The following is a 20251-nucleotide window of genomic DNA, read 5'->3' on the forward strand; positions in this document are numbered from 1 at the left end:
AACTCAGCGGGACAGGCAGCATCTCTGGAGAGAAGGGATGGGCGAGACTCGCTGAGTTACTCCAGCAGTTTGTGCCTATCCTCGGTGTAAATCAACATTTGCTGTACCTTCCTACATATTTCGTGTCCTTTCACTTATATATTTCATTGGTACCATTAGATAACAAGGTGGAATATATAGGGTGTCTTTTACCCAGATTAGGGGAATCAAGAATCACAGGCACAAGTTTAAGAGAGGGGGAGGTGGTAGATTTAATGGGAATCTGATGGGCATTTTCTGCACACAGATGGTGATAGGTATACGGATTGAACTGCCAGAGGAGCTGGTTGAGGCTGTGACTCATTATGTTACAACATTTAAAACACATTTGGACAGGTACATGGATAGGAAAGGTTTAGAGGAATAGGAGTCTGAAGAAAGGTCCCGACCTGAAACGTCACCCATTCCTTCTCTCCAGAGATGCTGCCTGTCTTGCTGTGTTACTCCAGCATTTTGTGTCTATTTTCGGTGTAAACCAGTATCAACAGTTCCTTCCCACACATAGGCCAAACACAGGCTGGTGGGACGAGCAGAGATGGGGTACGTTGGTTATCATGGGCAAGTTGGATCGGAGGGCCCATTTCCACGCTTAATGACTTCATAACTCTCATTTACAAACGCATTACACACGAGGCATGGTGGGCAGGGTTGGAGGATTTGGGATGGACTTCCTACAACGTTTGACTGATTAAAAAAACAAAGTTGGAAAGCAAAAGAAACCAGATGCAGAAGAATTGAAAGGAGAGAAAATCATCATCATCATAATCATATTTATTAGCCAAGTACTTTAAAGTCCACAGGCTGCGGTTTTAGAATTTTTTAGATTTAGAGATACAGCGCAGAAACAGGCCCTTCGGCCCACCGGGTCCGCGCCACCCAGCGATCCCCGCACACTAACACTATCCTACACCCACTAGGGACAATTTTTACATTTGCCCAGCCAATTAATCTACCTGTACGTCTTTGGAGTGTGGAGGAAACCGAAGATCTCGGAGAAAGCCCACGCAGGTCACGGGGAGAACGTACAAACTCCGTACAGACGGCGCCCGTAGTCAGGATCGAACCTGAGTCTCCGGCGCTGCATTCGCTGTAAGGCAGCAACTCTCCCGCTGCGCCACCGTGCCGCCCTTGGAGCGTCGATCCCAGGTAATCAGCTCCGATGGTAAGTCCACGTCCCCACGGTGGGGCTCAAAGTCAGTCCCGAGCAAGGCCGCCAGCTCCACGATGTTAGGCCGCAGAGCGACCGGAGAGACAATCCGGAAAACAATCACATCTCCGGCAAGGTAAGAGATTTAAAAAAAAGTTTCCCCTGACCCCCTCCCCCATCCCCCCACCTCCTCACATAAAACAAACCAGAGAACATTGACACAAACTTTTTAAACACACAAGCACCAATTGTGGAGGGCATAACAAGCACCAATTGTGGAGGGCATAACAGTGAATGATTCAGGTCGATGACCCACTTGAAACTTGGTTTTCTGCCAGTCTGATGTTTAGTCATGCATAGCGTTTTAATTGGAACACCAGCAAGTTTCAGGCGAGCCAAAGTGCATCTTTTTATCAAGTTGACAGCCTTATCAATCAGCAGCTGAAGTTTGTCTCAAAAGTGTTTTCCTGAATGTGCCCTGATAAGATTACACAGCTGTTAGGACGATAACCAACAAAGTCCACTACATCTCTTTCCAGACCTTTGATAAAACAAAGATCTTCATCAGAGCAACTCTGGCTCTGCTGCTACACATCTGACAGAGAGAAGGCCTGAAAGCCAGACAAAACCTGGTGCTTCTTTGAAAGTTCTGACATTGGGGCATTCTGCCAAATGACCGATAGTCTATTCACTAAACCAGCGTTTCTCAACCGTGGTTCCCAGGAAGCCTAGGGTTCCGCGAGAGGTTGCGAGGGGTTTCGAGAGAAATAGTGATAAATAGGCTAATCATATGTAAATGCATTTTTGAGTCATTTTTGTGTTCAATTTCATATTCGTAATTTTATTATACACGTACAGCATATTCTTAGAAAATTCTTGGGTATTAGAATAAAGTCTTCAACCTGTTATCTATATACTAAAACTCTTGTTTGTTCCTGAACTACAGCCAAAACTGTACACAATAGCGCGACAATTTTAGGCCCACCTTACTCACCGTCGTCCATTTGGTGCTAATGGAAGAAGTTTCATATAAATCGGTGTTATATTTTTAAAGTTATTCACATTTTAAAGTTTAAATCTATCTCTTGGGGGGGGGGGGAGGGGGAGGATAAGGGGGGGTTGGGAATGGAGTGGGGGGGGCGGAGGGAAGGGGGAGCGGGAGGGGAGGGGAAGAGGAGGGAAGGGAGGGGAGAGGGGGAGGAGAAAGTGCTGCACCAAAGCAGGAGAGGCTTGAGCCCAACGGGTCCACTTGGTCTAGTATCATTTAACAGTATAATAATTATAAGGAATATATTTAGCGACGTCTATACGGCGCCAGTGTAAAACGGCCTTTAGTGGTCAGCGGACAGGAGCTGTACGTGACGGATTCGTGTATAATCAAGTGACTCACTCGAGTACAGATGCACGCACGGTCTCTATCTGTCTGTGCTTTCTGGCGTGCAGGTAGTCTCTCATTCACACACGTTATTGAGTAATTTTTGCCCATCATTTAGGGATGTTTTATGAATTTTTAAAATTGAAGTATGTTTATGTTTATTTTTGTTCATTTATGAAATGTTTATGTATGTTTTTGTGAGATTATGAAAAGTTTGTGTGTCGTTTTCTCTCCCTTTCTCTTTTTCTCTCTCTCTCCTCCAAGGTTAGTTCTTCTGTTTGCAAAGAGAAAGAGATTAATAAAGATATATAATAATTACTATGTAGGGGTTCCCTGAGACATGAAAATTATTTCAAGGGTTCCGCAAGGGTTAAAAGGTTGAGAAACCCTGCACTAAACTATCCAACAGAATCAAATATCTCCTATTCCCACAGGGCTTAAACAATATTGTGCAGACCACCAACTGATTGACTTGTGGTCAATGGTGTTCTTTGAGATAAACTTTTCTGAGGATTACTGAAATGATAAGAGTCCAACTGAATGGAACATTATGTGGCAAGTGTGCACAGCCCAGTGGCTCAGCGAGTGCATCATGACTTCAAAAACACGCATTTGATCCTGATCTCAGGTGATGTCTGTTTGGAGTTTACACACACTCTTCCAGTGACCTTGAAAGGCCTGGATAGAGTGGATGTGTTGAGGATGTCTCCACTCGTGGGAGAGTCTAGGAGTCATCGCCTCAAAATTAAAGACTCTTTCAGGGATGGAGATGAGGAGGAGTTTCTTTAGGCAGAGAATCTGTGGAATTCTTTGCCACAAAAGGCTGTGGAGCCAAGTCAATGGATATTTTTAAGGCAGAGATGGATAGATTCTTGATTAGTACGGGTGTCAGAGGTTATGGGGAGAAGGTAGGAGAATGGGGTTAGGAGGGAGAGATAGATTAGCCATGATTGAATGGCGGAGGAGACCTGATGGGCCAAATGGCCTAATTCTGCTCCTATCACTTCTGACCTTATCATATTATTTAACAATAAAATGGGCAAGGGAGTTATAATTCTCACTGGCATTAAATGATCTCATTATCTTATGGGTCCCACAGCAGACACCATTTCTCTAACTCTAAACACATCCTTGGAACATCTAGATAACAAGGACTCCTATGTGAGACTCCTAAATCCCGACGCGGGAGTTTTGATCATCCCGACGCGAGGGCTTCGGACCGTCGGCTGCGGGGGCTTTGACCGGGGGCCCCGACTGCGGACGGTTCAACAGCCCCAACCGTGGGAGAACAAAGAGGAAGATGACTGAACTTTATTACCTTCCATTAGTGCAAGAGAACCACTTATGAGGTGTTTGCGCAGTAATCAACCAGAACCAGAGGAATCCGCTGTGGTGGATGTTTATGTTAAATTTTATTTTATGTGGCTGTGTGTCTTGTTGCTTTTCACTTAGTATGGCTGTGTGGTAACTCTAATTTCACTTAACCTTTACCACTGTAATCACATCCAAAGTCATCTCCAAACCCCTGGGCCTAGGAATCGGCTCCAACCGAGTCCGTCTTTGTTCTCTGCGCCTGTCCAAGCACTGGCGCTCACGTGGCCCGTCCTCAGGTACTCTCTTGGACGGCGCCCACCGGGCGCATCTTACTGCACTGACGCAGCTCATGCCGGGAGCATCCGACGGCACTCCTCGCTTTCCGACGGCTCACTTTGCTCTTGCTGATTGCTCGCGGGTCCCTGCTCACCCTCGGCCCCACTTGCCGGGAACAGCGGTGAGGGGAGGAAGATTTAAGAGTTTGATAGGATTAAACCTGGATTAAACCTGGAAACCTGGTACAGCAGTAGAGTAGCTGCCTTACAGCGAATGCAGCGCCGGAGACCCGGGTTCCATCCCGACTACGGGTGCTGTCTGTACCGAGTTTGTACGTTCTCCCCATGACCTGCGTGGGTTTTCTCCGCGATCTTCTGTTTCCTCCCACACTCCAAAGACGTACGGGTTTGTGGGTTAATTGGCTTGGTAAATGTAAAAATTGTCCCTAGTGGGTGTAGGATAGTGTTAGTGTGCGGGGATCGCTGGTCGGCGCCGACCCGGTGGGCCAAAGGGCCTGTTTCCGTGCTGTATCTCTAAACGGGATTTAATCCTAAATCTAGGATTTAAAAGTTAATCCTGAATTATTAGGATTTAATTTAATTTTACCTTATTGGTAAAAGGAAGATTTACCAATTCAATCGGTTGAACCGAGGGGCAACTTTTATTTTTTACACTGCCACAAAAGGTGGTGGGTGTATGGAATGAGCTACCGGAGAGGTAGTTGAGGCAGGTGCTAGCACAATGTTTAAGACATGTTTGGATAGGTGTCGGGAGAGGCTGAGCAGGCTCGGACTCAATTCCTTGGAGTGTAGTAGGACGAGGGGTGATCTTATAGAGGCGTATAAAACCATGAGAGGAATAAATCAGGTAAACGTACAGAGTCTCTTGCCCAGAGTTGGGGGATATCGAGTACCAGAGGACATGGGTTTCAGGTAAGGGGGAAAATATTTAATAGGAACCCGAGGGTTAAATTTTGTTACATGAAGGGTGGTGGGTGTATGGAACGAGCTGCCGGATGTGGTTGTTGAGGCAGACCTTCTACCGCTGCACCATAGAGAGCATCCTAACGCATGGCATCGCTGTGTGGTACCTCAGCTGCACGGAGGCAGAGAGGAGAGCTCTTCAGCGGGTAGTCCATAGAGCTCAGAGGACCATCGGAACACAGCTACCAGCCTTGGAGGGCATCTACCGCACACGATGCCTCAGAAAAGCCACCAGCATTCACAAAGACTCTTCACATCCTGCAACAGTCTGTTGGAACTTCTACCATCGGGCAGACGATACAAGGACTTCTACGCCCGCACCTCCAGACTCAGGAACAGCTTCATTCCCAGGGCCATAGCTGCTATGAACCGGTCCTGCTGAGCCGGATGGTCACATCGCACAGTGAACCGGCACAGATCTACTTGCACTTTATTCTGTTTTAAAACTGTTCTAATTTGTTTCATTGGGTTGTTTAAATTAATACTGATTAGCTAATTAATTTATTGAATCGTATGGGAGGTGCATTCCCAATCTCGTTGTACCCCTGTACAATGACAATAAAGATATATTGTATTGTATTAAGAAAGAGTTAGACAGGTACATGGATAGGATAGGTGTAGAGGGATCTGGGCCAACCGCAGGCAGGTGGGACTGGTGTACATGGGGCATGTTGGTCGGTGTGGGTGAGTTGGGCCAGAGGGCCTGTTTCCATGCTGTATGACTCTGTGACACAGACAGTACTGGTGCCAAGTTGCTGGAGCTGGGCCTCCACACCTATGACTGCACACATGAGATAATGTTTTCCAACTACAATTAATCTGAAGATTTAGAACACACGCGATTAGTTCAAAGAGTATAAGAAAATATACCTGCAGATGCTGGTACAAATCGAAGGTATTTATTCACAAAATGCTGGAGTAACTCAGCGGGTCAGGCAGCATCTCAGGAGAGAAGGAATGGGTGATGTTTCGGGTCGAGACCCTTCTTCAGTCTGATTGGGGGACCCTTCTTCAGTCTGAAGAAGGGTCTCGACCCGAAACGTCACCCATTCCTTCTCTCCTGAGATGCTGCCTGACCTGCTGAGTTACTCCAGCATTTTGTGAATAAATACCTTCGGTTTGTTCAAATGTCATTTTTTGGAAACAAAAAGTATGCAAAAGAACCACGGGCAGACAGAATGCATGAATTTTTATTTTTCTCATGTGCTGTACATAAAACGATTAATTTTTCAACTGAATCACAGTGATGGAATGCATGTAACATTCAAATAATGCGTAAACTGCCCCTGTTAAACATGGTAAAACTAAATGTCACGTTTTACTGTTAGAAAAAAAGATCATTTGTGTTAAAGCCTTGCTGTTACACATAATGCCAATTTGAATGTTGTGATAGTCTTGGTTGGGGGGGGGGGGGGGGAGGGATTGTGGTGAAAGAGTCTCTTCCTCGTTCTGTGACCCACAATACAAAATGTGACTGAAACACAACAAATCGGAGAAAAGGACAACTTACAATCACAACTTACTCACACTTCAATTGTTCCAACACTTTCAGCATCATATTTCATTCACTGTTTTTTGAGCACATCTTCCCCAAGTAGTTTCTATGGGCACTTGGTTTCCAAATCATTTGGCAACAGAGATCCATTCGTTTGTTAATACATTAGAGATAAAATACAAGTAGTTTTGTTCAGCATTTGTTTACAGACAAAATAATAATAAAATGTACAGTCCAGTGCATCAAGTTGCTGTTTAAACCACCACAGGAGAGATGAATTTCTGATTGGTCCAAATAATGAATTTCTAATCCACATAGAGGGGTTCTCTTTCCATAGTCCAACACCTTGCACGAACAAAGCTGTCCATCACACCAATTAAATAATTGTAAAACACTAGTATCGGGTTGTGAATTAAGTCAATGAGCTCTCATGTTTTAATATTTTAGTGCACTTTAGTAGAAGATTGCCAACTTCTCTCCAATTATGCAATCTTAGCAAGAGATTTTTTTTTTTTAGGATCAATAGATGCGATCTAAACAGCCAAACAGGACTAAACTAAACGAACAAATCTTTCAAGAAACCTAACAAATGCAATTAATAACGGAGGAGTATAATGTTGGTGGGTTTCCATTTTCATCCTTTTCCTCAGTAGAGTTTGTACATCTGCTGCATTGACTTTAAAAGATGTTATTGTTCAACGTCTTTCAGACATTTTCCTTTCACCAGAAATGACAGATTGCACAGCTAACAAACTGGCATCTGGATTGTTAATCAAAACCGAGAACCTAATAAAACAACTAATTACCAGTTATTTAATACCATCATTCAAAAAACTCAAAGTATAATGTAGAAAGGGCTGTTAATTTTCTCATTAATTTGCTACAGAAGTGCACATCCATTTGAAGTCAGTCCTGCAACAGCTACCTTGAATATTTTCCGAATGAGTTGCATCTTTACAATGTACCTAAAGGACAATGCTTTGAATGCATGACAGTGATTTCTAACCATGTACCTGCCACACACAAAAAAGAGGATTGAATTAATAGGGCCAGGTTGAGTATATGCACAGAGGTTATTAGAAACAAATTATAGCTTGGATAGAGAAGGTGTTTCCACTAGTGGGAGAGTCTAGGACGAGAAGTCATAGCCTCAGAATTAAAGGACGTTCTTTTAGGAAGGAGATGAGGAGGATTTTCTTTAGTCAGAGGGTGGTGAATCTGTGGAATTCTTTCCCACAGAAGGCTGTGGAGGCAAAGTCAGTGGATATATTTAAAGCAGAGAGAGATGGATTCTTGATTAGTGCAGGTGTCAGAGGTTATGGTGAGAAGGCAGGAGAATGGGGTTAGGAGGGAGAGATAGATCAGCCATGATTACATGGCGGAGTAGACTTGATGGGCCAAATGGCCTAATTCTGCTCCTATCTCTCATGATCTTACGATAGCTGTGAGGCCAAGGCGTAAAGATCTGAATAACAGTTCATTTGCAGCCATTTATTCAACTCGGAAGCTTCGATTTGAAAGCTTTCGGTACAGAATGAATCTATTGTTTCTTTAATAATACTCAAGTATATTTAATTCCTAAATTGATTTGTTAGCCAGCTACATAATCCGTTTAATTTGTATTTACAAATTTAAGTACGCATTCTGTTTATTAGATTTATGACAGCATTATTTGGCTCCTGTGAATCTGGAACATATCAGATCATGAAGGGCAGAAATTAGTTTTAGGTACAAAACTGCACATTTTGTTCCATGTGTGCAGGAGGCTTAAACTAGCAAGAGAAAAAGGTGCCAAACAAAAACAAACAGTCTCCAACAGGCAACTCCAAAAGTAAAGGGAAACTGAACTCATTCTTAATGCAGGTTATCCTTTCCACTAGTAAGATTTGTCGATCCAAAGATCAGTGCTATTGCAAATAGCGGTAAACCTTAAAGCAGTGATTTCCAGAATCAGCTACCACCACGTGGCCATCAGAAGTCAATGCTAAACCTTGAGGCCCATACAAAGGATCTGCAGAAGTATTAATGTAAGAGAGGAATGATCCATTTCCATCAAAGACCTATTAAAAAAAATAAAAGAAAGTGAATATTTGAATTAACACTTCTCCCAACAGTCACTATATTCTACTTCTTTATAAAAACCACGGAAAAAAATGCAGTCTATGAAAAGACTTTAGTTTAGTTTAGTTTAGAGATACAGTGCGGAAACAGGCCCTTCGACCCACCGGTTCCGTGCCCACCCGCGATCTCCGCACATTAACGCTATCCTACACACACTAGGGAGGGGCTCACGTTGTCGACCTCCTCCTGTCAACTGACCTCAGTCAGGCGAACGACAACAAACAGAGACAGCAGAAGCAGAAGCAGCTTCATAACCTCTGCTGCCTCAAACGCAAGAAGAAGAACACACTAGGGACAATTTACACTTGTACCAAGCCAATTAACCTACAAACCTGTACTTCTTTGGAGTGCGGGAGGAAACGGAAGATTTCAGAGAAAAACCCACGCGGTCACGGGGAGAACGTACAAACTCCGTACAGACAGCGCCCGCGGTCGGGATTGAACCCGGGTCTCTGGCACGACACCATTGTGCCACCCAAATGTAATGTTGTTTTAAATGTGTGTCCACTTATCAATTATTATTAGTTTAAAAAAAGTAACCGAAGAGCAAACTTACGAAAAACGCAGAGTTTCACTCTTGAAGCCATTACCTGTATACGACTGTTCCCCCAATCTGCAACAATAATATTCCCATTGGAATCCACTGCCACGCCTGTAGGAGCATTAAATTGGCCATTTCCTTCTCCATTAGATCCAAATTTTAACACAAACTCACCATCCGTGTTGAACACCTACATGTAAAAGAAAGACATGTCGTACAAGCTAAAAATACACATTTGATGCTGGTTATCCCACATTTAACTTTGAACATAACAATTTTGTCTTTAAAAGGCAAAAACAAAAAAATGTTGGTTTTAATTTATACATGCAGAAATATTTAATTCAAAACACATTGAATTGTGCATCATAAATCCACATTAAATGCAGCGTTAATCCGTACAAGGAATGGAAAGTTTTCCTTTAAAGTTTAATGTTGATGATTGAATACAAAAGTTGGCAAGTCATGTGCGATATGGACCAAGCGCAGCAGGTGGGACTAGTGCAGCTGGGACATTGTTGGCCAGTGTGGGCAAGTTGGGCCGAAGAGCCTGTTTCCACACTGTATCACTCTATGACTCTAGTGTAGCTGGGACATGTTGGCCGGTGTGGGCAAGTTGGTCCGAAGAGCCTGTTTCCACACTGAAGGTATTTATTCACAAAGTGCTGGAGTAACTCAGCAGGTCAGGCAGCATCTCAGGAGAGAAGGAATGGGTGACGTTTCGGATCGAGACCCTTCTTCACTGTATCACTCTATGACTCTAGTGTAGCTGGGACATGTTTGCCAGTGTGGGCAAGTTGGGCCAAAGAGCCTGTTTCCACACTGTATCACTCTATGACTCTAGTGCAGATGGAACATTGTTGGCCGGTGTGAGCAAGTTGGGCCGAAGAACCTGTTTCCACACTGTATCACTCTATGACTCTATGTTGCAGCTGTATATAATGTTAGGTCACATCTGGAGCATTGTGTGCAGTTCTAGTCACCACATTCCATTTTATGGAGGCTTTGGAGAGGTTCACCGGGGCTGGCTGGATTAGGGAGCATCTGCTGGAAGGAGAGGTTAGACAAACTTGGATCGATTTCACTGGAGCCTCAGAGGTCGAGGAAGACCTGTTGGAAGTATGTGCCATTTTGAGAGGCATAGGTAATCCTATTTATAGTCTTTATCCGATGACAAGAGTGCCAAACACTCTTTTAAAGAGTCAATTATTAAAGAGGTAATAACGGCGCATTTGGATAGCAGTAAAACGATAAGTCCAAGTCAGCATGGATTTATGAAAGGGAAATCATGCTCCAGCATCGTGTGCCTATTTTTGGCACGACGTAGAAGTCCCATCCAGCTTTTGATCTTCTCTAAACAAATTAGTGTCAAACAGATTAAAAGCGTGCAGAGTTTTCTTTACCTTAACAGAATGGTTGTGAAAATCAGTAACAATGATTTCATTATTGTTGTTTACTGCTGCAAAATGAGGACCTGGAACACAGTTTAAGAGCAATTTACTTCAAAAAACATTGCCTTTTCAACATTTGTATTTTGAATACACTATTTGTTCTAACAGTTTAAAAAGCAAGTTGTCTTTTTGAAAAAAATGAATTAGTTTTATATAAGCAAACTGAGTAATACAATGCAAATCAATTTACCCGAGTACAGGCTTCCCCTGTGTTACGGTCAGTTAGGATATGAAATTCGTTCTAATAGAATTCAGAAATCACTACCCAAAAATTTGAAAGTTGGAATAAAATTTGCTCTCATGATATCAGTGTAGAAAAAAAGTCAATAAATCAATGCAGAAATCGATTGTTTGCAACCCTTTTTCGACACGTACAGGTGAAATGGTCTTGCCGTTTGGAAAATAGTGATACACACCATTTTTCAGAAACAGAAATTCCACCCCACCCTCCTGTAACGCAGATATTGTATGCACTGGAAACATTGGATTTCATTAAAATCCGTGTGAAAGAACAAAGACAACTAATAGAACAAACTGTATTCAATTCAGTTACTAAATAAAAGGTATTTGATGTATTCTAAAAAGTAAGTTTTTATTCATAAATCAGACGATGCCGTGAGTTACTGGAAGTCTGTAACAGGTAACAAACAGTGAAGGTCAAATTTAAACGACAGTTAAAGGAAGGATAAGATATTTGAAATTATTTGCATTATTCTAGCAAACTGCTAAATGTTAAATTATATTATTCAGCGCCTGTAATTTTCAATGGTTTGATAAATGCCCGGAAAGGTATTGAGGTTTATCATTGCAAATCGGTTTGAGATTTTGCTGCTATCCGAGGATAACAGTTCTAATGAGGTAAAAACTACAGGACAAAGTTATATGAAGCACATGTAGTAAAAATGATAGGAAATGGACATACAATAGACAATAGACAATAGGTGTAGGAGGAGGCCATTCGGCCCTTCGAGCCAGCACTGCCATTCAATGTGATCATGGCTGATCATTCTCAATCAGTACCCCGTTCCTGCCTTCTCCCCATACCCCCTGACTCCGCTATCCTTAAGAGCTCTATCCAGCTCTCTCTTGAATGCATTCAGAGAATTGGCCTCCACTGCCTTCTGAGGCAGAGAATTCCACAGATTCACAACTCTCTGATTGAAAAAGTTTTTCCTCATCTCCGTTCTAAATGGCCTACCCCTTATTCTTAAACTGTGGCCCCTGGTTCTGGACTTCCCCAACATTGGGAACATGTTTCCTGCCTCTAACGTGTCCAACCCCTTAATAATCTTGTATGTTTCGATAAGATCTCCTCTCATCCTTCTAAATTCCAGTGTATACAAGCCTAGTCGCTCCAGTCTTTCAACATATGACAGTCCCGCCATTCCGGGAATTAACCTAGTAAACCTACGCTGCACGCCCTCAATAGCAAGAATATCCTTCCTCAAATTTGGAGACCAAAACTGCACACAGTACTCCAGGTGCGGTCTCACTAGGTCCCTGTACAACTAATGAGGTAAAAATTACAGGACAAAGTTATATGAAGCACATGTAGTAAAAATGATAGGAAATGGACATACAGGCTGCATCAGAAAGCTCAAGTGACACATGAAGTTTAACACTGTGTGCACACCTGTTCTTTAATGGAAGCATTGTCCCTAAGGTCCAAAGTGGCAATGTGTAACAGAGCAGCTTGATGAGAAAAGTGGCCTTGAGTTTCAAGCTACGAGTACAGTGGTCTCAGAGTGTGGCCATTCATATGGTCATGTGATAGAAGTAGAATTAGGCCATTTGGCCCATCAAGTCTACCCCGCCATTCAATCATGGCTGATCGATCTCTCCCTCCTAACCCCATTCTCCTGCCTTCTCCCCATAACTTCTGACACCCGCACTAATCAAGAATCTATTTATCGCTGCCTTAAAAATATCCACTGACTTGGCCTCCACAGCCTTCTGTGGCAAATAATTCCACAGATTCACCACCCTCTGACTAAAGAAATTTCTCCTCATCACTAAAGAAATTTCTCCTCATTATAAGGCTATTAGTAAATAAAGATAAGTGTACTCATCTTCCTCCCAATCAGCCGTGACATACAACATATTATCCTCCAACATTTTCATCAACGGGACCCCACCACTGGCCACATCTTCCCATCCCCTCCCCTTTCTGCGTTCCGCAGAGACCGTTCCCTCCGAAACTCCCTGGTCCACTCGTCCCTTCCCACCCAAACCACCCCCTCCCCAGGTACTTTCCCCTGCAACCGCAGGAGATGCAACACCTGTCTCTTTACCTCCCTCCCCAACTCCATCCAAGGACCCCGACAGTCTTTCCAGGTGAGACAGAGGTTCACCTGCACCTCCTCCAACCTCATCTACTGTATCCGCTGTTCCAGGTGTCAACCTCTCTACATCGGCGAGACCAAACGCAGGCCCGACGATCGTTTCGTTCAACACATTCACTCAGTCCATCTTAACCAACCTGATCTCCCGGAGTAGGAAAATAACTGCAGATGCTGGTACAAATCGAAGGTATCACAAAATGCTGCAGTAACTCAGCAGGTCAGGCAGCATCTCTGGAGAGAAGGAATGGGCGACGTTTCGGGTCGAGACCCTTCTTCAGACTGATGTCAGGGGGTGCGGGACAAAGGAAGGATATAGGTGGAGACAGGAAGACAGTGAGAGATCTGGGAAGGGGGAGGGGAAGGGGAGGGGCAGAGAGGGGCAAAGTTAGAGAAGTCAATGTTCAAACCGCTGGGCTGCAAGCTGCCCAAGCGAAATATGAGGCGCCGAGCCTGGGTTTGGTTTCGCCGATGTAAAGAAGTTGACATCTAGAGCAGCAGATACAATAGATGAGGTTGGAGGAGGTGCAGGTGAACCTCTGCCTCACCTGGAAAGACTGTTTGGGTCCTTGGATGGAGTTGTGGGGGGAGGTAAAGGGACAGGAGTTGCATCTCCTGCGGTTGCAAGGGAAAGTGCTCGGGGATGGGGTGGTTTGGGTAGGAAGGGATGAGTGGACCATGGAGTTACGGAGGGAACGGTCTCTGCGGAAAGCAGAAAGGGGAGGGGATGGGAAGATGTGGCCAGTAGTGGGGTCCCGTTGTAGGTGAGGGAAATGTTGGAGGATGATTTGTTGGATCCGCTGGCTGGTGGGGTGGAAGGTGAGATCGAGGGGGATTCTGTCCTTGTTACGAATGGGGGGGAGGGGGAGCAAGAGCGGAGCTGCGGGATGTAGAAGAGACCCTAGTGAGAGCCTCACCTATAATGGAAGAGGGGAAGCCCCGTTTCCTGAAGAATGAGGACATCTCTGATGCCCTAGTGTGAAACACCTCATCCCGGGCGCAGATGCGGCGTAGACGGAGGAATTGGGAGTAGGGGATAGACTTTTTGCAGGAGATAGGGTGGGAAGAAGTGTAGTCCAGATAGCTGTGCGAGTCAGTGGGTTTATAGTAGATGTCAGTCTGTCTCCTGTGATGGAGATGGTGAGGTCCAGAAACGGTAGGGAGATGTCGGAGACGGTCCAAGTATATTTAAGAGAAGGATGGAAATTAGTGGTATTTAAGAATGTACAAACTCCGTACAGACAAGCAGCCGCAGTCAGGATCGAACCCGGGTCTCTGGCGCTGTAAGACAGTAGCTCAACCACTGTGCCACCGTGCCGCCCCTCAAGGGCATGACCTCAAGAGATTGTGCAGTACAATGACATAATTCCCTGACGATGGTGTCACATGGTGGTGATGAGACCTTATGCCATGTTGGACTACTTCACTGGATTTCCCAAATCCCCTAACGTTCATTTCTTTCCCCGTAGTTAAAACAGAGGAAAAATATTTATTAAGGACTGATGTAGGAAATTTTGAATAGTACGAAGATGCCAAATAGTTTATAATGTGTTTAATAAGTATTTGTTTAGCCCAATGACAAATTTCTTTAGCCTGATGACAAATTTGTTTAGCCCTATGACAAATTTCTTTAGCCCTATGACAAATTTGCTTAGCCCTATGACAAATTTGTTTAGCCCTATGACAAATTTGTTTAGCCCGATGATAAATTTGTTTAGCCCGATGCCAAATTTCTCCCAGTGTTTAAACTATGCACAGGAAGTGCAGATAGAGGGGAGGAAAAAAAATCAGGGGTGTAACAGAAGCGATATTTGCTTGACTCTCCAAATCTGAATTACAATCATATACAAGCTGGCCCTGATTGAACAGCTGACTGGGAAGGCACAAGGGAACAGGTGTCAGAGGTTACAGGGCTAAGGCAGGAGAAAGGGGTTAGGAGGGAGAGATAGATCAGCCATGATTGAATGGCGGAGTAGACTTGATGGGCCGAGTGGCCTAATTCCACTCCTATTCTTTATGACTTTTAACCCCAGATCTTACATGCTGGGAGGGGGGTGGGAGAGGGGAGGAAAGCAGGGTGGGAAAAATGGTCAACATTGGGAACTGAAGGATGTCAATGAGACAACACATAGATTTATCATGGTGTTTGGGTTCCACAACACAGCCCGTTTAGTTAAAATAAACACTGGAGCTTGTCAACTATGCAGAGGGCAATGTAACGGCTCAGGGAAATAGTGTATTTTGTTGCGTCCAATTGCAGGATAAATGGGAGAGTGGTTTGCAAAATAAGAGGAAACATAAGATTCAAGACAACTCTGGCGAAAGACAAAGATGAATGGTGACAGAAACATTGATCAAAGATGAATTTTTTTATTTTTTTTTAAATGGAATCCACATGTAACCATTGAGGAGACTGAAGAAGGGTCTCGACCCGAAACGTCACCCATTCCGTCTCTCCCGAGATTCTGCCTGTCCCGCTGAGTTACTCCAGCCTTTTGTGTCTCCCTTCGATTGTAACCATTGTGTTGTGAGAATATAAAAATGCTGTGGGTGCTGTGAATCTTTGAAACACTTTTAGTTCCCTTGAGTGCTGCTGAACTACTCCATCACGGTGTTTTGTTGAAGATTCCAGCAATTGCAGTTCCTTGGGCTTCACTCTGGTTACACTGGCTTCCCTTATAATATATTGGGGAATAATATATATATAACCCTAACCCTAATGCACCCTAGTCATCAGCTGCTCCAACTGCTGCCCTCTGGTAGACGGTTCAGGTCCATTACATCACGGACTAATAGACTCAAGAACAGCTTCTACCCCAGCGTCATACGTGAGCTGAACACTGCCCGACATTCACATAAAACTGAATGGAAGGAACGGAACTGATCAGAACACTGTCAGTTACTTGTCAGAAAACATAAGCCTCAATTTAATACATGTTTACATCCTACTGCATTATATTACAGCGAATGCAGCGCCGGAGACTCAGGTTCGATCCTGACTACGGGTGCTGCACTGTAAGGAGTTTGTACGTTCTCCCCGTGACCTGCGTGGGTTTTCTCCGAGATCTTCGGTTTCCTCCCACACTCCAAAGACGTACAGGTATGTAGGTTAATTGGCTGGGTAAATGTAAAAATTGTCCCTAGTGGGTGTAGGATAGTGTTAATGTACGGGGATCACTGGGCGGCACGGACTTGGAGGGCCGAAAAGGCCTGTTTCCGGCTGTATGTATATGATATGATGATATGATATGATATTGCTTAACATTTGCTAAACTTATTACATGTTACACCCGACCGCACCTTATATTTAATTACATTATCTCTTTTTTTTTTTTTTTAAACGGCACTACCGATGCATTTGCAATATGTTAGCTCTCATTGCTGTGCAATAACTTGCTGTCTTGATTGCACTGTACACTGCCTTGACCGTATAATTGTTTTGTCTATATTGTATTAGAGGTCAGTTTGTTTAATTCAGTAGATTAGGTTTAGCTTGTTATGGATAAAGGTTTATCCTTTGTACTGTCTGCTGTGTGTGATTGCATCATCTGGACTGCTTTAATTTCGCTGTACTTTGTGTGGTGGCAATAAAGGTTTTTTACATTTTTTTAAACATTTTTTAAATCTTTTCGGATTCTCAATCCTGTTTGTCAAACCTGCCCCCTTTGAGCTCTACTGATTTCCTTCTTAATTATGCTTCTCAATCCCTTATATTCAAGTGTTAAGTATCCTTGGTAGACACAAAATGCTGGAGTAACTCAGCAGGTCAGGCAGCATCTCTGGACAGAAGAAATGGGTGACGTTTCAGGTCGCGACCATTTGTATCCTTGAACATCTGCCTATTCATGATCCAGGCCTCTTTTATATTGATCCAGAAACTCAATTTTACTTCCCATCCCTGGTTCCTTACTCAGGCCTGCCTGGAACATGCACACCGTGAACTTTCACCATTGCACTGTTAAAACCTTTGTACGTTCCTCCCATGTCTTTGCCTACTGATAACCAATGTTAGAACTTTAATTTGTGGACCAGTTCTTTAACATAATTATTTTAGACCTAATAAAACACTGGAATTTAGAAGGATGAGAGGCGAACTTATCGAAACATATAAGATTATTAAGGGGTTGGACACGTTAGAGGCAGGAAACATGTTCCCAATGTTGGGGGAGTCCAGAACAAGAGGCCACAGTTTAAGAATAAGGGGTAGGCCATTTAGAACTGAGATGAGGAAAAACTCAGAGAGTTGTGAATCTGTGGAATTCTCTGCCTCAGAAGGCAGTGGAGGCCAATTCTCTGAATGCATTCAAGAGAGAGCTAGATAGAGCTCTTAAGGATAGCGGAGTCAGGGGGTTTGGGGAGAAGGCAGGAACGGGGTACTGATTGAGATTGATCAGCCATGATCACATTGAATGGCGGTGCTGGCTCGAAGGGCCGAATGGCCTCCTCCTGCACCTATTGTCAATTGAACCAAAGTGCCCCTTACTTGTCCTGTCTACTGAACTCGCTGTCATTGTGTTCTGTGTCAACTTCCAGCTTTTCACCTGTCTCATTACTGCTTTGAATCCTATTCCCCAGCCAATCTAGTTTAACCCTTCCTTAGGATTTTGGTTCCCCTTCAGTTTAGTTTAGTTTAGAGATACAGCGCAGTAATAGGCCCTTTCGGCCCACCGTGTGTCCGCGCCGACCAGCGATCCCCGCACATTAACACCATCCTATACCCACCAGGGACAATTTTTACATTTGCCAAGCCAATTAACCTACAAACCTGCATGTCTTTGGAGTATGGGGGGAAACCGAAGATCTCGGAGAAAACCCACGCAGGTCACGGGGAGAACGTACAAACTCCGTACAGACGGCGCCCGTAGTCGGGATGGAACCCGAGTCTCCGGCGCTGCATTCGCTGTAAGGCAGCAACTCTACCGCTGCGCCACCGTGACTGCCCAACTCTCTAGTGAAAGTTGATGGACATGTTGGACAGCATGGATGAGTTGGGCCTGTTTCTTTACTGTATAACCATGGATCTCTATAACAGTTGAAGTTAATTTATCTGGGGAAGGAAAGTGATTGAGAATCTGCAAAGTGGCATCTTCATGGGTGATCAGGGAATTTTGGAAACTGAAAGAAATATGAAGAAACTGCTTAAAGTTTCAAATTGCACCACACTAGACAGAAGATGAAGGCTCACAGCAGAAAATGCAATCCGAGGAGTGGCTACAGAACAGGGTGGCACAGTGACGCAGCTGCCTCACAGCGCCAGAGACCCGGGTTCCATCCCGACTACGGGCGCCGTCTGTACGGAGTTTGCACGTTCTCCCCGTGACCGCGTGGGTTTTCTCCGAGATCTTCGGTTTCCTCCCACACTCCAAAGACGTACAGGTTTGTAGGTTAATTGGCTTGGTGTAAATATAAAAATCGTCCCTAGTTTGTGTAGGATAGTGTTAGTGTGTGGGCATTGCTGGCTGGTGCGGACTCGGTGGGCTGAAGGGCCTGTTTCCACGCTGTATCGCTAAACTAAAGATTGTTAGTAATCCTACACTTAAAATAATGCTGACTGACATCAAGAAATGCTCATGGATGTCATTGACTTAGAATTTCCGAAAGAGTCGGCAGATGTTATATTCATTGCATTTGAAAATTAAGTGGTCATGGCATCAACATTAAAATGAACTCAAGATGCAGCTCAATCCATAGTTATTCATGTTATGAACAGTACTTTCAACATGAATGTGAAACAAACACAAAGGCGTTGAAGATACCAAGTACTGATGAGCAAATTCTGACACAGGTACACACCTGAAAAATGGTCTTATCAGAGTGTGAATGATTAATGCATCTGCAAAGCCGAAACAAGGTTAGGAACATCCTAACACAGCAACACCCAAACGGAAACCGGAGCAACACTGATCATCACAAGCAAATACACTAAGAGATAGCATGGACCTCGAATGGAAGATGCTTGTGAGCATCATAGAATTCTAGGGAGTGTATTCTGGTGAGGTGAGCATCAAAGCCAAAGGAAATGTAAGAAAATAACTGCAGATGCTGGTACAAATCGAAGGTATTTATTCACAAAATGTTGGAGTAACTCAGCGGGTCAGGCAGCATCTCAGGAGAGAAGGAATGGGTGACGTTTCGGGTCGAGACCCTTCTTCAGACTGATGTCAGGGGGGCGGGACAAAGGAAGGATATAAGTGGAGACAGGAAGATAGAGGGAGATCTGGGAAGGGGGAGGGGAAGGGACTCTTCCCGCAAACGCAGGAGATGCAACACCTGTCCCTTTACCTCCCCCCTCGACTCCATCCAAGGACCCAAACAGTCTTTCCAGGTGAGACAGAAGTTCACCTGCACCTCCTCCAACCTCATCTATTGCATCTGCTGCTCCAGATGTCAACTTCTTTACATCGGCGAAACTAAACGCAGGCTCGGCGATCGCTTCGCTCAACACCTGCGCTTGGTCCGCATTAACCAATCTGATCTCCCAGTGGCTGAGCACTTCAACTCCCCCTCCCACTCCCAGTCTGACCTTTCTGTCATGGGCCTCCTCCAGTGCCATAGTAAGGCCCACCGGAAATTGGAGGAACAGCACCTCATATTTCGCCTGGGCAGTTTGCAGCCCAGCAGTATGAACATTGACTTCTCCAACTTTAGATAGTTCCTCTGTCCCTCTCTTCCCCTCCCCCTTCCCAGTTCTCCCTCTGTCTTCCTGTCTCCACCTATATTCTTCCTTTGTCCCGCCCCCTCCCCTGACATCAGTCTGAAGAAGGGTCTCGACCCGAAACGTCGCCCATTCCTTCTCTCCTGAGATGCTGCCTGACCTGCTGAGTTACTCCAGCATTTTGTGAATAAAAGCCAAAGGAAAAGTTCATAAGTTCACAAGTCAGAGCTGCAGAATTATCCCAATCATCCCATTGAGTTCACTCTGCTATTCAATCAAGGCTGATCAATCTTTCCCTCTCTGCCTTCTCCCCGTAACCTTTGACACCCTTCCTAATCAAGCACCTATCAATCTCTGCTTTAAAAATACCCAATGGCTTGGCTTCCACAGCTGCCTGTGTAAAGGAATTCCACAGATTCACCACCCTCTGGCTAAAGAAATTCCTCCACATCTCCTTCCTGAAGATACACCCTTTCATACCAAGGCTGTGCCCTCTGGTCCTAGATTCTCCCACTAAG

The 20251-nt window shown here is 44.4% G+C and overlaps 2 protein-coding genes across 14 annotated transcripts in view; both read right to left on the bottom strand.

The window, feature by feature from the left end:
• Positions 1–1067, bottom strand: part of mnd1 (meiotic nuclear divisions 1 homolog (S. cerevisiae)) — a 45105-nt gene extending 44038 nt beyond the window's left edge. The window contains exon 1 of the mRNA XM_078412885.1: positions 993–1067. The gene's annotated coding sequence lies outside the window, so the exon portion shown is untranslated. The remainder of the gene's footprint in view (positions 1–992) is intronic.
• Positions 1068–6308: 5241 nt separating this feature from the next.
• The window catches only part of LOC144597829 (tripartite motif-containing protein 2), a 130809-nt gene continuing 116866 nt past the window's right edge, over positions 6309–20251 (bottom strand). For all 13 annotated transcript variants that reach the window (XM_078407494.1, XM_078407531.1, XM_078407541.1 and 10 more), the window contains 3 exons: positions 10692–10762; positions 9341–9481; positions 6309–8689 (listed from right to left, as the gene is read on the bottom strand). In XM_078407494.1, the coding sequence (XP_078263620.1) occupies positions 8537–8689; positions 9341–9481; positions 10692–10762 (365 nt within the window). In that variant the 3' untranslated portion in view covers positions 6309–8536. The remainder of the gene's footprint in view (positions 8690–9340; positions 9482–10691; positions 10763–20251) is intronic.

The sequence above is a fragment of the Rhinoraja longicauda genome, chromosome 1 (assembly GCF_053455715.1).
Source record: "Rhinoraja longicauda isolate Sanriku21f chromosome 1, sRhiLon1.1, whole genome shotgun sequence".
Lineage (NCBI taxonomy): Eukaryota > Metazoa > Chordata > Chondrichthyes > Rajiformes > Arhynchobatidae > Rhinoraja > Rhinoraja longicauda.